The 18873-nt window shown below is 39.7% G+C and overlaps 2 protein-coding genes across 4 annotated transcripts in view; one reads left to right on the plus strand and one right to left on the minus strand.

Annotated features, from left to right (window-relative positions):
* Positions 1–9640, plus strand: part of AP-2alpha (adaptor protein complex 2, subunit alpha) — a 40321-nt gene extending 30681 nt beyond the window's left edge. For all 3 annotated transcript variants that reach the window (XM_076177535.1, XM_076177537.1, XM_076177536.1), the window contains one exon: positions 1–9640. In XM_076177535.1, coding sequence (XP_076033650.1) covers positions 1–78 — 78 coding nt within the window. In that variant the 3' untranslated portion in view covers positions 79–9640.
* dbo (Kelch-like protein diablo) overlaps positions 2910–18873 on the minus strand; it is a 25495-nt gene continuing 9531 nt past the window's right edge. Inside the window, exons 5-12 of the mRNA XM_076177538.1 lie at positions 18196–18354; positions 17973–18059; positions 17729–17852; positions 16245–16428; positions 13677–13820; positions 12985–13118; positions 10711–10919; positions 2910–10608 (exon numbers count right to left, since the gene is read on the minus strand). Coding sequence (XP_076033653.1) covers positions 10417–10608; positions 10711–10919; positions 12985–13118; positions 13677–13820; positions 16245–16428; positions 17729–17852; positions 17973–18059; positions 18196–18354 — 1233 coding nt within the window. The 3' untranslated portion in view covers positions 2910–10416. The remainder of the gene's footprint in view (positions 10609–10710; positions 10920–12984; positions 13119–13676; positions 13821–16244; positions 16429–17728; positions 17853–17972; positions 18060–18195; positions 18355–18873) is intronic.

The following is an 18873-nucleotide window of genomic DNA, read 5'->3' on the forward strand; positions in this document are numbered from 1 at the left end:
ATGTACAGGTTAACAATTCGTTCAAGCAAGGACACCACTTCCAAAATACTGTGTGACTTATTAAGTGAACAATTCTAAAGACATGATGATCCTTCAAGCTGCAGCCTTGTGTTTTGGTGACTTATTCATTCACCTGTAATGTGTTGTGAGTAGTTCGTGGATGTTTTGTGTGTGGCAAGAAGAATCTTCGTAAGTGGCCATGAGAAAGACAGCCATGACCAACTCCGAAAGCACCAAGGTTCGATTTGATGATAAATGGTATGCAAGAGTTATCGCCTTCCCCGGGCTGTACCAGTGTCGGAAAGGGTGTTTGTGTAACCGCCCTGGGCCAAGAAGAAATTGGGCAGTGTCGATAGTTAAGGCAGATCCAAGGAAGACAAATTGTATATGATGTATTTGTTTAATAATGAAGATAGTTTAAATAATATAGCAGCTGTACAGTCAACATGCATCATATGCTGTATATCCTCTAGCCTGCAGCCTGCATTGGTTTGTCGTAAATAGATTGATAACCAGTAACTAAGCTGTGATGGCAACCAGTCATGTTTGGTTAAAGTAATCCTTCACTCACTTAGAAGGTATACGTTTACTTCAAGCCAATTGGTACGTATGGAAACCATTTCCAAACATTTGTCAGGAACCTTCAAATGAGTTGATAACGGTACACCTGCTGTTTCTTGTGAGAATAAATAGATACAAATATTGTTGATATTGATTAAGAAGTTAGTAGAACAAATGTAAGTCCTTGTTCCATTCCTCTAAGTGTGAGATGGCGTGTTTTGTGAATGTGTGAAAGCCTGACTATCTTAATCATTGTACGGATACACAGTAGGTCATTTTGATTAGTTGTTAAGTGATAAATATGAAGCAAGAAACATAGACAAAATTCTGATAGGTTGAGTAGGGCAGTTGGTAGGATTATGCAAGTCACACAATATATAGTTATATATGTTAATGTCAAATGTCTTGGCTCACAGATGAATTGTACGTAAATTAGAGCTCATTTCATTATAACAGTCAAATATTTCATCCGCTTGGTTGCTGCTTGTTCGTGGAGAGTTGACATTTGAAATTGTCATACAAAGGGCGACGACTTCATTAGCTCCATAATCAGGAATGGATGCCGCCGCACTGCTGATACGATTGCGATGATTGTTATTACTTCATAGTTTTATTTTTTCCACCATTTTTTTTTTTTTTTTTTTTTTTTTTTTTCCCATATCAAATTTCTTATTAGTATAGCTTTTTTTTTTTTCTTTTTTTTCTTTTTTTTTTTTTTTACTCTTTTGCTCCTCCTTCCCCTCTTCCTCCACCTCTTCATCTTTTTTACAAGTTTGAGGTTTACCAGCTTAAAGGTTTCTTTTGCATCCAATATGTGACAGATGACCAGCCATCCTTCTGCACTAGGAATTTCTGTTGTAGCTATGCATTGCAAAGAGGTTATTATATTTGTTGTGTGCAACATGACAACTAGACATGAATTATGTACAACACATTGTTAAGTTACTGTAACTTCGGTTTTGTGCCACAGGACTGGTGGATAGGATCTAGAAGAGGACATTTCTCGAATCCCTCATAATACTGTTGACTATTTGGCTGAGATTAGACCTCCAGCGACAAAGAATATAAGAAAATTCATTTTCTTCATAGGGGTATTATTAGTTAGTACAATTAATCCTGGTAAGGTGCATTAGAAAGTTGTCTGTATGAAGTAAAGTCAGTATCTATATCTATATATGTATATGTGTGTATGTATACACATGCACACACGCACATATATATATACATACACACACACATATTAATACTTGATTTTTTTTATTTATTTATTTATTTATTTTTTACCTCTTGCCATTGGGATGCACCAATTGGATTATTTGTACTAACTTACAAAGTTACCTTTTCATTTCATTTGCACAAGTTAATTATTTCGCTTTTCCTACACTATAGTCTTTAGAATGACTGATGTGGTAGGAGACCTGACCAGACTAAACTCCCGTGGTGCCTTTATGCTCCGCATGAAGGAACCCAATCATTCAACTTTTACGGACCCTCTCAGTATGATGACGCACATCATAGGTCAAGTTGTAGCAAATTTGTGTAGCTGAGGGGCAAATTTGCCTGGAGAGGATGCCTTGTCTCGAAACTAGCAAGACCTCCTTCCAGCAACCCTTGGTTGCCCTGAATTGCTTCCCCAAGTAGCGAGAACAAGTCCGTGTCATCACACTGAAGGGTCGACCTATTTTTCCATAATGCATCTGTGACTAAAGTCTTCTCAATTGTATATAGCTAAAAGGAAAGTACTCATTGAGGATTTAGATATATCACAGAAGAACGGCTATTTTCCAAGTGTACCTTGTATTGCCAATGTAAGCCTGGGTATGACATGAACCAACAGGTCGTGTGCTTCGTCTCGATGTAGTGTACATAGCACCCAAAACTCTCTGCTGCTCTTGTCTCGAAGAGGGCCCGGATTTCTTCATCCTTGACGTCCACGTCGCCAGGGTGGTAGTTCTTGATGTCACGAGGGTTTTCATATTTTGACGTCCTCGTGTCACAAGGGTGTTCACACTCTCAAGTGTCTCTCGTGTCAAAAGGACATCTCGACTACTGGTGTTCCTATGTCTCAAGGGTTTTTGTGTTCCTGGTAACCTCACTAGAATATACATGTCTCTTGTGTTCGCGAGTCACTAGGATGTCTGTCGCACTGCACGTGTGCTTTTCTTGTGTCCTTTTGCCACCAGGGTGCTTGTGACTTCAGCTGTTCCTCAAGGATATTCGTGAATGTGGACGTCTGTCGTTTACGGTGTTTGCGACAACCTCCACACCCTATGAAGGAACTTGAAGGCCAGATGTTGTCTTTAGGGTGTCAATATCCCTGAATATCCATGCAACACTTGGACATTGAGTAATCTTTTTTTATTTTTATTTTTATTTTATTTTTATTTTATTTTTTCCTCCCTGTGCCACCGGGGTATTACACATTCCATGCTAACCTTGTACATGTTTTGGATACTTTCCTTGGCAAAATAAAGTTAGTGGGGTAAGCCTTGTACTCAATTTGTTAGTTGTCTGTTCATATTCCATCATGTTTATTGCATATCAGGTGTATAAGAAGGATGGAAATGGCTATGTGTCGAAAACCTGTGCATTGTTGTGGTTTATGCAGATTGTAGTATCACTTTTCTGGGGGATGTCAATATAGTACCAATATATGAAATTATTTATATTATTTTGTTTGTTTACTTTTTTTTTTATTTCTACTTCTTTTTTTCATATATACATATAAAAATGTTTGAAGCAAAACAAATATGATGTGTGAAAACCTAACAAAGCTGCCAAAAGATGATTTTGCACTAGGTTTATGGGAGCTCCAGTCTCAAGCCAGATTTGTTTGTTGATATATTGTTTACAGCAGTGCAGGATATGGGAGTGGAATGTAGTTGGGAACTGAAACATTGAAATGAGTCTTGCAGCCCTAATGCTGCCGTCTGTAACAACTGGGAACGTAGAAGGTTTTTAGGGAAGTCAAAATTAGTTAATGCCTATGAAGAACTCTTCAGTAGTAACATGCACTGAAAATGTACAAATGTACCTTAGAAAATACATTTACTTGTAAAAACACACACACACACAGACACACACACACACACACACACACACACACACACACACACACACACACACACACACACACACACACACACACACAGAGACAGACACAGTCATATTTAGATTTGAGTTCAAATCTAAATATGACAATTGAAAATCAAGAATAGAGATTAAGTTGGAACTGGACATGAATTCGAGTCAAGGTTTGTTAGAAAATTAGTGAATAGGAGACAGGACTTAACAATCGTTGTTCCTATCCTGTATACTACAATTAGATAAATACACACACACACAAAGCTATACTAACATGCAGATAATATAAGAGATCAGGATAAGGATAAAAAATGAGGGAGCATACAAGTTAAAATCTAGACTATAAGTGAATGGAGCCTATCATGGAAAAAACTTTAATACAAAAAAAAAAAATGCAAAGTATTGGAAGTTGGTTAAAACTAAAAAAAGACCAATGAAATACTCAAGGAAAATTATTTGTTACAAAATCCTATGCCTTTTGGCTGTGGCTAACCTCCTTTGCAAGGTGGTAAAAGCCCTTGGTATATGTATGTACAAAAGCAAAAGAAGTTGAAGATTTGGGAGTATTGGTTGCCTATTAATGGCAAATATAGAAATTATTTCTTTATAATGACAAGATGGTGGTAGTGTTCCTGCATAAAGTGAAGCATATAAACAAGATTGAGAAATTACAGACAATAATGATGAAATTAATTTTCGTTCATGTAGATATAAAGAGATTAAAAGCATTGAGCCTGCCGTCATTGAAAGAAGAGAAAGAGGTGATGTGGTTGCAGTGATCAGGTCTTCAAAGAGAGCAGATAAAACTTTGTTCGGGATGGGAGAGTCACAAGGCCATGGGAACAAGTGAAAAAAGAAAACATGTCTGAATGGCATCAAGAAACAGTTTTCAGTTTAGATGCATGAGTTCCTGCAATAGGTTAGTTCAAACTATAAACAAATGCAAAAGTGCTTATCATATTTGGAGGAAGAAACAAGATGGAACCCAACGAAAATAGCTCCCTTTATTATTATTATTATTATTTTTTTTTTTAACATATACAGATAAATGCATGCAAATCATGCTTATACAGATGACATACCATGCACATAAACAAGTCCCCTTGCACAAACACACAAGCAGATACCACACACATCTGTGGACACAATGCACTAGGGAAATATAATCTATTGAAGAGTAGCATTCCACTATATGGCCAAAGACATGATAAAAAAAAAAAAATTATCGACAAAATGATTCATCCTCGACTGGATTGGTGTGGTGTGGTTGCCACAAGAACAATATAAACAAGATAGAAAAAATTTGGAGAGTAGCGACTTCAATACTTCCAGATTTTGCTTATATGAAAAAAATTAATCTGAAACTGCCAGTATTAAAAGTGAAGAAAGGTGGTCTAATAGCACAGTTTAGCTGTATAAGGTATGGAAGAAGAAAAAAAAAAAAGTCCACGAGTTGAAATGAGAAATGTAGGCCTACTACATTAAAATGCATAATTATTGATTCATGAAATAGTTTGGATGAAGGAATGGGAAAGTTGCATAACAAGGGACAATTTAAGGTCAGACTTGACCAATGGAAACACAGGTGGGACCCTATGAGCATTGCTCTTATCCTGTGTATTACAACTGGGTAAATAAAACTAGGTAAATACACACACGGACACCATGCACACATGTATACATTTGATGTACAGTAGTATGGAAGCACTGGTGAAGTGTACATAATGACAGAGGTCTGCAATGGCTCGGTGGTAGTGCATGCATGCGGCAGTTACCGAGAAAGGCTGAATGTGTGAGTTTGATTCCAGGTCATGGTGCAAGGTGCATCATCCAATCTGTAGTTAATGGTCCCCAGCAAACAAAACAGTCTTTCTGCAAGACATCCTAGCCAGCCCTAAACAAGGGAGTTTGTAATGTGAAACAAGATAGTTGCATGTGAATAGCCGATAATTGAAGGGACAGGTGTCAGAAATGTATGGTTAAAGGTTGAAGTGCTGTGAAGAACAAAAAAAAAAAAAAAAGGTAGAATAAAGTGCTGTTATGGTTAAAAGGAAACAATGCCAGTGGCACCTCCCCTTGCCTGAATTTTGATAAGTGTTTTGGACCTCAAAGCCAATGATGGCTCTGAAATTGTGCTTTCCTTTTGAGTAAATATCCAAGCCTAATTCAGTTCATTCAAGAATGTTGCATAATTTCAAACAATTTAGTAACGGGCAGCAAATTGAGATACACAATTGATTGACAAGTACTCCTACCACAGTAGCACAGTGAAAGTAATTAAATTGCCACCTACCACAAGCAGTCAGTAAGATTCTGCATACTTTTGTTACATTCAGTACTCCACAATTGTACTAAATGCATAAAATTGTGCAGGTTGATGTAAGTTATTCTTGAGGATTGGGGGGTGGGATATGATAATGTGTTTGGAACACAAAAGTCCTCATATTATACATCTTAAATAAAACTTTCAGAAGCAAATTTCTGTATACAATAGTCACACTTCACATAATCTTAGGTGACAAAACATCAATATTTCTGTCATTCTTCCCCACCCTCCTAAAAAAAAGTAGGACATGTCTACCAGCTAAAACATCACATTATAAAAACTTGATTGATACATCATAATTTCCATAGTGAAAGAAAGCCTCACTCCTTAACATAAGCTCACCCTCAGCGAGGTGTATGAACACGCAAAATACAAAATAAGGTGATGGCAGTACTGATGAATTGTTGGCAATAATAATTTCTGTATTGAGTCAGCAAGTCCAGAAAGTTTTGGAAATATGGTGGTGTCTTTGTTAATTATAATGCTGTTTGTTCATCGGTGATAATTAGCTCCTTGCTTGTTTATACATGTGGGTATGTGCACACATGCACACAATTACACAAATACCAGATGTACATGTATGCAGTTTGCTTGACATCAGTTTTCTAAAGTATAATCCAAAACATTTGGAGTTCAGGCTGGATTATTTTCTATTAAAAATGAGTGCTTAGGAGACTCGCTTAGGTCATCAAACAAGAACATGAAGTATGAGATTAGTACATGCACCCTGTACATATTCATGGCATCAACATAACTGATACTTTGAAACTGTCTAAGAACAGGAGATATCTTGTACATGACTGGAAACAAGCCTCCCATCTACCAATGCAGAGCTCCCAATGCAATACCCCACGTACTACTAGAATGACTAATTTACACAATTCTCTCGTCTGCTCCCACAAACCATAACCACACACCACTAAATTTTGGGCGAGAACACCCATACTTCAACCATTCCTCCACAACTTCCTACAAACAATAGGACTTTTAACCAAACTATAAACACCTTGACTGAATAAATCAATAGATGAAATATGCAAGATGGTGGTGTGAGAATGTCCACAAGGATAGAAGCGCTGGTAAATCATTGACCGTATCTTCTTTGGATGTGGTGCATACTTGCATGCTTAATACAGAAGTTGTTGTTGTTGTTGGAGTTAAGTCATTGTTAATTCAGCACACTATATATTTTCTGGTATACATTAAAGTGGTTGACAATATTGAACCATTTAGAGTTCAAAACAAGTATGTTAAGAAAAAAAGTTTTATATTGCAAGTTTGATGATCCCATAAATTGCTAGATGACACACACGAGCATAGCTCCCCTTCCCATAAGATACAACTAGGTAAATACACACACATAACTTGATGGCGCAGTGGTAGAATTCCTGGCTGCCACTATGGCAGTCTGAGTTCAAATCCTACCCGGGACTGGAATAATTTCGGTATCGGTGCGCTGTGGGTTGTTACTCCAAATATCATGGGCAGGGAGTTGGGGGTTTGTATGCATGTAAGGTCATAGTATTAACCATAGATCAGTCATATATGAGCTTTGAGCTCTCTTCCAGGAGGGAAATAGCTATTGATCATGAGTCAAACATGTGATCCAAGACCATGGTGAATCACACACACACACACACACACACACACAAACACACAAACACACAAACACACAAACACACACACAAACACAACCTAACTAGTCACTGCGAGATAAAAAGGTGGGACACCACAAGCATAGCTCCCCTTCCCATAAGATAAAACTAGGTAAATACACACACACTTACAGCTATGTATTTTGAATATTTCAAATTTCATTACTTTTAGAAATGTGTAATATATGGAATAAGTCCACCCAAGTATCAACAACTCCTTTGCCACCTATGGGTTGCCATGGAGATGAACAGTATCGCAGGAGCCGGAGTAAAAGATACATGTGGAGGTTAACAATAGTGATTTTTGCCTCAAGTTTCACGGACTGGAAATATTTAAGGTGGTATTCTTAAAAAAAAGTTCTTGCCTTATATAAATATTGTATAAATCCTTGGAAGAGAAGGATTTATTTAAGGAAAGAATTGTTTTAAGAATGCCACCGTAATCTTGCAGTGGTATTCTTAAAAAATATATCTTTCCTTATATAAATCTTTCCCTTCCAAGGATTTGTATAAGGAAAGAAATTTTTTTAAGAATACCACCAATTAGCATCACAATGGCTCAGTGATGTTTGGACCATCCCACAAAAAAACTCTGGGAAGCAACTTTGGACTGTTATCTGTTGTATTAGTGTGGGAACAGCCTACATTACCAGCATAGAGGAGAGGGGAGCAATTGCCAGTGGTCAATTCTCCGTATGTTAAAAGAGGGAGGAAATGCAGTTGAAGTTGGTTGAGAGATCTTGGACTCTGTCTGGAGACAGTGTCATCATCTATCTTGGGGGCTGCATCTGCAAATTGATGTGAAGTTTTGACAAGTATTGGATGGATGGTAGGAAGACTGTTCTCTCCTATCCATTTTACAGGTACTTGTCATTGATCACAAAAGTGGTTCATCAGAATAGGTGAACTTACTGAAGGGGTATCATGCAGGTGAGTAGTTAGGTAGTGATCTAAGCAAAAGAAGAGTTATCCAGTATAGAAAGGGTTAATTTAATTGTTCTTGAATGTAAGCATGAAGTTCTTTTCTAAGGACACAGCCATCCTTCATCCAGTCGTATTTCTCGTTACTGGAAAATGATACTATTGAGTATTAAATTCAGATGCACGGTTAGGAGCTTTTCATGGGCAGTGCATAATAGGTGGAGTAGCATGACACTCGAGGCATTTTTTGTACAGATCACAACGGGAAGGTCACACCTTTGCCTTCAGTTTCTCTGCCTAAGACAAATTCATTCTCTTTCTTCAGGGTTCCCAAACTAGCCAGCTTCGTGTTTGTTATCGAAAGTAATGTAAGTGAATGGTAAATAAATGTGTAATTGAAAAATCACTTAGACTTATTTGGACAAAGAAAATAAAATTGACAGGAATGTTTATTAAGACGAAAAAAATGTCACAATATGAACATAGGCTTTACCATTACACAATAATACAAAGAAAACTTGAAAGCATTGCCTGCACACATACATGATCTAATACATTCAATATATGTGACTTTGTAACATCCAACAGAAAAGCAAGTAATGTACCTGAAGGCTGCCAGCCAGTCTAAGTCCGCTGGAAAAGAACTAATGTCAACCTACATCTGCTTAGAAATTACTAGAGAGATGTCAGATGAGGAGGAACTGTGACCAGCTCAGAGAGTGGCTTTTATGATTATGCTTTGCACTGAATACAAAACTGAAGTTGCCTTTTTCTGATTCATTTGCATTTTATAGAATGACTCTTATTTACAAAACACTATAACTATAAGGAAAGAATTGCAAGGAATTCTTTGAAGCAGGCAGTCTTGATGAATTATACATTGCCACTTATATTTTGAGTAATGGATTTACTTTCCAATTTGGAAATGTACAAAGAAAAGTCAAGTTGCATCAATCTAAACAGGTGTAGAAAAATATCTCTGCTTCCTTACTCAGAGCTAAGTAGTGAATTCATAATCATTCAAAATACATTTCAACAGCAATGGGAAAAAGTGCTCACTATGAGTGCTTGTATTGGAAAAAAAAAAAAATAATTTTCAATAGGTATGGCAAGACCTATGCAATATATAACAAAGACCACGTCTACCTTCTGAGCAGCAACAGCAGCTACAAAGGAGTAGGACAGTCTTGAAACAGATGTCCAGTATGAGCATCGGTTCCATAATTATTGTGATTGGTTTGCAAATAATCAGTACACATCAAGTCCTTCATTTGTATTAATGTTCAAACATACTATGCACAACTTTTCATATCTTATGAGATTTGAGCATTAGTTTAAAATGTAGGCCTTACTAGGTTTACATGTGTTTGGGAATTCACTGGTGCCATGGTTCTTTTTCCCTAGAATTTTTCCATTCAGAAATTTAGGTAATAGAAAAGTAAAATAGTACGGTCAATGGTCCGTTAAAATATTTATTTTTGACTGAAAAAACTCCTGAATACTCAAATTCAAGAATGGAAGTGATCATTCCTTGGATTTTTTTTCTTGTGTAACCATCACAGTTTTACATTTGTATATGCCAGCAATCAACAGATTAAAAGGACCAAGATGGTATTCTTATAAGCATGTAACCCATCTTTTCTTATGCAACGAAAGTCTTTGGCATGCATCCTTGCCTAGCAATGGAGCCAAGGGTATGAGGTCAATCCAGAGGTGATCCATTGTGACTATATGATCCTGTACATCATCTGGCTAAACAAAGCATTCTTCTGTGTATATCGTTACCAAACTCGCGTGGTAACATAAGAGTTCTATCACATTTCTGGGAGGGGCATAAAACGACAGATAAGTGGATGGGTTTTTTGACGTTCACCATAGATGGGCTTCATTGTGTGGCATTTTGACAACTCCGACACCGCCTCCCAGTCTCCGATAGTTCATGGACCCACATGGCCGCCAATTGTTCTGATCAGGATCGTAGACTTCAATTGTTTTCAGGTAAGTCGCTCCGTCGAATCCGCCAACTGCATACAGCATGCCATTCACCACTGCCAAACCCACCTGTAAATATTTGTCATCATCATGAAGCATAAACATAATGATCTATAATACAAGACAAATTATAATACTAATATGTCACATTCATGTGCCATAAATACTTACTCCACTTCGCCTAGAAGTCATTGCAACGATTGGACTCCATTGGTTGGTGTGCGGATTGAAACGCTCTGCACTGGAGAGTTCAGTGCAGTCGTCCCTACCTCCAACGGCATAGATCATGTTGTTATACACTGCACACCCAAGGTGTTTTCGTCGTGTACTCATGGATGGCATCAGAGTCCATTTGTTTAGTTTTGGGTCATATCGTTCAACTGGAGGGAGGGAAAAAAAAATATATAACATAGTTCTATCTATGTACTCGATACACCAAAGGCTTCTTCCCCCTTATAAGAAAGGTAACCAGCCAAACCATGCACCTATTGCACTCCCATATTTCCCTTTCACCTTAGCTCCTCGTGGATGAAGTCTTCCCTGTCTCCCACCTACTGCCTGAATCAGAATCTGTGCAGCAAGATCCAGCACATCCATGGCTGGACTAGCCAGTTCATTTGCATGATGACCCTCCCTCCTTGCAAAGGTAAAGACTAAGAAAATTCCCTTCAGGGTACATAAACTTATCCACTCATCATTTGTGCCATCTTTTTGTTAACTGTTTCAACACAGACTTGCACAATAACACCAAAAGATGGCTGGCCAATTATCTGGCAGGCAGGAATGCTCATGTGTCATATAATGGCCAATCATCGCACATAAGAAACATTAAGAACGGAGTACCACAGGGCTCGGTTCTATCCCCCACATTATTTAATCTATACATGCATGACTTACCCACACCAGACAACTCAGAAATACAAATCTCTTCCTACGCAGACGACATAACAATCACATGCACACATCGTAACACAGACAAAGCTGCAGAAATAATCCAGCCTTACCTTGACACACTCAACACATGGTTCATCACAGACTCAAAATAGCTCCAACCAAATCTACAGCAACACTTCTCACCAACTGGACAAAAGAACACAAATACATACCTCATCTCTACATCAACAACACTCTAATACCACACACAAACACACCGAAAATTCTTGGTGTAACATACGATACATCCATGTCTTTCAAACAACACCTCACAAACATAAAAAAACAAATGCACACCTAGACTTAACGCACTTAAGTCAATCACTGGAACAACATTTGGACAAAACAAAGAAACTAATATAACAATATACAAACAATGCATACGCTCAGTGATGAATTATGCGAGTCCTGCATGGGCTCCTAATCTCAGTGAGACACACCACAACACCCTTCAAATCATACAAAACAAAGCCCTAAAAACAATTACAGGCTGCACAAATACAACACCTACAGACCATTTACACCATGAAACAAAAGTCCTCAAAGTCAAGGACCACCTCGACATGAGAGGCACACAAACACTTGCTGCAGCCACCACAAACACATCACACCCGCTACACTACATAGCAGAACACCCACACACACCAAGAAACATTAAAACTACACCCAAAGACCTTTATTACGCACAGATACTCTCTTCTCTTCCTCCACAACCACCAAATACCAGCCTCCGGAAACATATTCATAATCATATCACTCACCGCTCCATTAACACACTGAAAGGAGTCCACTTGGCCAGACTGCGATGCGGTCACCACCCAGCACTTCTAAGCTACCAGGACGACCGTGTTGTGAACAGCTGCCCAGGATGTAACACTTCACCCCATACCATACAACACATAATGGAAGACTGCATTATACACAATCATGCACGCAAACAACACAACATACACTCTATAAAGGATTTGTGGGAAAACCCAGTTTCGGCTGTGGCCTTCCTTGGGGAGACGGGACTGCTCGGACAGACAGTCTAGGGAACGACAACAACAACAATCGTATTCGAACTCCCCAAGCCATTTGCCTTAATAAATGATAATGGTGGTGATTTGCCTTAACAGGATTATGTAGTGTTAAATTTAACGACACATGCCCTTGGTATAACTCAATGACAGCAGGATTTAAACTGCCGTCACTTTGACCTCAGGTATCAACACTAACCCGCTCAGCCAGCAAGCATCCTTTAATACCTACATGTATGATGAATATATACTACGACGCTTCCCCCCCCCCTTTTAAGGGGGTGTCCTCATCAAATCGATCATCCATTCAACACCTATCCAAAGTACATTTGTTGTCCCTTCATAAAGGTCACACACCCACAACTGTCACCCACTTGTTTCCCTTTTATCTAGTTCCTCAAGGCTAAGAGGCCCTGTCCTCCACCCACTACCTAGAAGAAAAAGTAGAGACATAATTTCCTATAATACTGTATATTAAAAAAAAATACCTTACCTGTGTTCAGGGGGCTTTGTCCGTCTGAGCCCCCAACGGCATACAGATATCCTCCCAATACGGCAACGGCCACACCCAGTCGACGTGTTCTCATTGACTCCACTTTGGTCCATCGATTGTGTTGGGGATCGTACCTAAAATTAGATTTTTAAGTGTTGAAATTTAACTATATTGTAGACATATGACAACACATGAAGGGCCTTCTCCCCTTTCAGGAGGGTAGCCAAGTATCCTCTTGCCTTTACTCTTCAAAGGGGAAAAATAAAAAAGATGATCCCCAATCACCTCACTAAACTCACCACACCATCCCTGCATCTCCCCCATTGCCCTGGGTCAGAAGCAATTCAGCAAGACATAGCACATCAAAAGCAAAACTGCTTCATTTAATCAGCGACATCCCCTCCCCCCCCACCTCTCTATCCCCTCATGCACAAAAAGAAAATGGGGAGAAATCCCTTCGGGTTGCATCAAAATATTCACACAAAACCACCTCCTAAACCCCCATCCCCCACCCACTCCCTTCCATGCATCACAGCATCATCTATACACAACCTTGGTAAAAGTACTTTCTTGAATTTGACGTATAAATACTAGAAAAGAGGAAGCTTGAAACAAACTTAAAACATTGAATCGTACACAAGTTCACGAGCTCTAAGATTTGCACCCATCCCATTTTCGTTGTTCGTCCTTACCTTTCAACGACATCCAGGCACGAGACCCCATCTTGCCCTCCTACAGCATACAAGTATCCGTCCAGCACTGCAACGCCCACGCTGGTGCGGCAGGTGCTTGTGGGTGCCACTTCACAGGACCATTGGTTGGTTTGTGGATCATATCTAGAAATACATACATGTACATATACCAATGGACTTTTCCCCCTTACAAGGGAGGCAGGTATATCTAAAAATACACATACCAATGGCTTTTTCCCCCTTACATAGGAGGTAGGTATACCTAAAAATACATACATATACCAAAGGCATTTTTCCCCCTTATAAGGGAGGTAGCCAAAAAACAAAGGCATAAAAACCACTCCCACCCATTTCATCTCTATCGCACTCCACTCCCCTCCCTCTCATCTTGGCACCTCCTGGATGAAGGGTCTCTCCGTTCCCTCGTGCAGAGGAAGAGGACTGGGAGAAATCCCTTCAGGCTGCGTCAAATTTTTCTCGCACATACTCCCTCACCCCCTATCCCCACCCATTCCACCTCATGCATCACAACATCATCCATATACAACCATTCTTCATTCACCCTCCCGTCCTTCCTTAACAGACACTCCCCTTTTACCCCATCCATCCATCTCATCCTGTTCGCCCTTCTTGTTCACTCCTTCCACACCTCTTTTAGTAGTCTTCTTCACTCATTCTTTCCATGTGTCCAAACTATCCTAATACTCTTTCATCCACCCTATCTCCCACCTCCCTTTCCACCCCCGTTCTCCTCATTTCTCACTCCATCCAGCCTAGTAACCCCCCTCATACTTAGAAACCTCATCTCAAACACATTCAAACTGCTTCCCTTCCTCTCTTATGTTTCATGTTTCTGCCCCATACGGTGCTGTTGGCACAATCACTCCTTCACACAATCTCCTCTTAGCATCCATTCCCACATATCTATTTCTCATTACACTTTTTAATCCACCAAGGCATTTACTCGCTTCTCTCAATCTACATTCTACCTCCACCTCTACACACAATTTCCCAAACTTTGTCACTAACTTCCTCAATCCTGCTACAAGTGCAGTGTTGTCTGCAAACAACAGCTGGCTTACCTCCCGCTTTTCTCCGTTTTCTAAAATATCTAAAAATACAATATATCTCCATATCTAAAAATACAGAGTATACAAAATAACCAGAAATAATTATAACCATCTATCTATATATCAAGGGCCTCTTCCCCCCTTACAAGGAAGGTAGGTACAGTGAGATCTCTCATTAATGGACATTAATTAGCTGTGTTTGCGGTGTTTTCGCTGTTTTGGTGCTGTTTAGTTCGTGCAATCACTATGCCACCCAAAAACCACTCCAAAACACCAAAAACACAGCTAATTAACGTCCGTTAATGAGAGGTTTCACTGTATATCTAAAAATACAACATACTCAGTGTACAAAATAAGAAATAATGATAATCATTTATTTACATACTAAGGGCCTCTTCCCCCTTAACATACGAACATAAGATACAAATGAAGGAGACTGCAAAAGACCATAAGGCCTACACTAGACAGCTCCGTATCCATCACCACCGGTCATCCCCATCCATAAAGTTGTCTAATCGTTTCTTAACCCCTTCCATACGGTGCCGCATACGTAGGCGTCATGAGGAGCAAGTGGATACGCGAGGCTGCCATATCGGCGTCTTGATTATATTTATTGTAGTTGCCCCTGCATAATGACATACTCTCTAAACTGTCTATAATCGCATTTTCTATGGTTATCAAAATTCACGGGTGAAAGAGAGAATGATCGATATAAGCGGTGACTATATTTTATGATGCAAGTATTATTACGATACGTTGTACGGCTGGCAGCGGCTGCTGCCCGCAAGATTTAAGGCCTGTACTGAAGAGGTTAAAACAACTGATAGTTTCAGCGCTCACTACATGGTTACTAAGTCTGTTCCATTCGTTGACCACCCTATTAGTAAACCAATTCTTGCCTATTTCCTTTTTAAATCTAAATTTGTCCAGTTTATAACCATTACTGCGAGTCCTGCCCTGTTGTCTTAATATGATGACCTTGTTTGCATCACACTTGTTAAAGCCTTTGATCCACTTGAACACCTCTATTAGATCACCCCACATTCTGCATCTTTCCAGAGAGTGCAAGTTAAGGTGCCTAAGCCTCTCTTCATAAGGTAAATTTCCGAGTCCATGTATCATTTACATGGAAGGTAGCCAGGTAAGGCATGAACCCACCCTCGTCTATTCATCTCCCATCCACCACCCACCGTTTCCCTCTCATCTTAGCTCCTCTTGGATGAAAGGTCATCCCTGTCTCTTGCCCACTGCCTGAGTCAGAAGCAATATAGTACATCCTCATCATGGCTGCTTCCTTTCCACAGTGATACTCCCCCAATTAAAAAATGATTTTGTTATTCTTCACCATCCTCACACTGAGGCAGTTTTACTTAGGTAAAATTGCTACCATACTATTCTATTTGCCTCCAAGGCACTGCCTGACACTTGGCCGTAAAAGTGTTAAATATTTATCACACACTTTGCATAGCAAACAACTGAATACTCCATGGACACTCACCTTTCCACGCTATTCAGATATGATTGACCATCATGTCCACCAACAGCGTACAGAAGGTCTGACAAGACTGCCACTCCAACACCACACCTTCTTTTGCTCATGTGTGCCACCATCCTCCATTCGCAGCTTGTCGGCTCAAAACGCTCCACTGATGCAATGGCATCTCCACTACACCACCCACCAACTGTAAGAAAAATACAAGAATAACTTTTTTAATAATAAAGCCAGGAGGAACCAAGATATGAGGCAGGAAGGGTAAATGGTAGTGGAGCATGTGGGGATGGAATGGGTGGGAGTGGATTTTATGGCTACCTCCCTTGTAAGGGGGGAAAAAGCCGTTGGTATAAGTACATAATAAGAAAGCCTTGTCTCCCTTATTCAGGGAGTGGCCTATCATACATACATATACCAAGGCTTTTTCCCCCTTACCAGGGAGGTAGCCAAAAAGGACAAGGCATAAAATCATTCCCACCCATTCCATCCCCGAAAACACTCCACACCCCTCCACCCTCCCTCCCATCTTAGCACCTCCTAGATGACGGGTCATTCCTGCACCCTGTCCACTGCCCTGGGTCAGAAGCAGTGTCGCAGGACACAGCACATCCACAGCAAGGCCGCTTCATTAAATCAGCAACCCCCCCCCTCTCCGTCCCCCCATATAAAGGAGAGGACGGGGAGAAATCCCTTCGGGCTGCGTCAAAATTTTTGCTCACACACACTACCTCACCCCCCATTCCACCTCATGCATGATAGTGGCCTATCATACCTTGCTTTAACACCACCCCGACTTGTGGGAATTTATGTTTTGCTTTTTTTTTTTCTCTCTCTTTTTTCTTTTTAGAGCGCTGTGTCAATAAAAGAACTTTTGGTCTATGACAAGTACAAATACATACATACACCAAAGGCTTTTTCCCCCCTTACAAGGGCATAAAAACCACTTCCACCTATTCCATCCCAACATACTCCACTCCTATGCACATTGTTAAGTGATGATATGATATGGTTTAACGTCACACACTCCCCCTATCGGGAGGGGGCACCGTCCTAGCCTCCTGATAGGGAGGAGTGTGCATGTATTTACCTAATTGCAATATACAGGAGAGGAGTAATGCTTGTTGCGTCCCATCTCCTACTCAACAATCTACTGTACCTGGCCTCAAATTCATTTACAGTTCCAACTGAATCTATATCCTTGATATCTAGTTATCATATTTAGATACAAATTTATGTATTGTTCGATTTTAGGATACATAACTTTCTAAGCTATTACAAGTATTTATGCATCTCTCCCCCCCCTCTCTCCCCCCCCTCTCTCTCTCTCCCCCCCCCTCTCTCTCTCTCTCTCCCCCCCCCTCTCTCTCTCTCTCTCTCTCTCTCTCATTGGTAAGTAATCTAGCCCCAATCAAAGGGATGAGAAAGATGGAATAATTTTCTTCACTTCTCAAAAGTAAATGATTTGATGAAATAGCATCGCTTATGCTTACCAGCAAAGAGAACTTCCCCAGTCTTTGTGGGTTTCCTCGGCCGAGTTCGTGGGCCCTGCATCAATGGTCGTTCTTGCGGTAATAGCAAATAATTCTTTGCTTCGTCCACAAGATCACGACAAGCCTGAAAACAATAATGGATCTTTTATAAGCAAAGTATCATAGCTGTACTTCAAGCATAAATCCACTTTTTTTTTATAAGTATTTGCAATATACTGTACTATGTAGTTGGTAGACACATTACCTCATCACTCTTAATGAGCAGATCCGAGCCCACAGTTCCGACCAAAAATTTCGGACTCAGCAGAGGCAACCTCACATTCTCTAAAACCTTGCAGAAAAAAAAAAAAAAAAAAAATTAACAACCCCAAGCTTTGATATATCATTAATAACCAATGTTTAATTGCACATCAATTCAAAATTCTTAAATGTATTACAAGAAATAAATAAATTACTATTATACTTACTTGTGCGAGATAAGGCCTCCTTTCAGTGACATTATACTTGACCCAAGCCATCACTGCGTTGAACACCTGTTCTTCAGACCTCACATTTAATTCGTCACTAGAAATTATATCCATCAGTTGATTAACTGGTGATTCCATAAATTCTTCACTTTCCATCACCTAGAAATACAACGTAATAATTAATTGTATGAACATAATTTATTCATGAGTTTCCATATATATATATATATATATATATACTATCAGACCTCACACTATGCTACTTCATTGTGCACAAAATTTCACATTTACACGAATAGGTAAGATATCCCGGCATTTGCCAAACACATCCATGATTCACGATAGCCCAATTTGAAAAGCCTGCCCTATCATGTGCCAGTGTCTGAAGAGGGCCTGGGAACCTATTTCCCCCCAAAGACCAGTTATTTTGTCCTGCATGACGGTTAAGGAACTTGTGTTCAGTGAGGTCTGACTGTATATAAGATCTGCTATTAATCTACTTGAAAACATCTTTCATACACATCCATTTACCAAGGGCTTTTCCCCCTTACAAGGGAGATAGCCAAAGTAAAAGCTATAAATCTTCTCCCACCTATTTCACCCCCACATACTCCACTCCCACCCCTCTCTCTTTTCTTGGCTCCTGGATGACAGGTCATCACTGCATCTCACCCACTG

The sequence above is a fragment of the Oratosquilla oratoria genome, chromosome 40 (assembly GCF_046742065.1).
Source record: "Oratosquilla oratoria isolate Oo_2021 chromosome 40, ASM4674206v1, whole genome shotgun sequence".
Lineage (NCBI taxonomy): Eukaryota > Metazoa > Arthropoda > Malacostraca > Stomatopoda > Squillidae > Oratosquilla > Oratosquilla oratoria.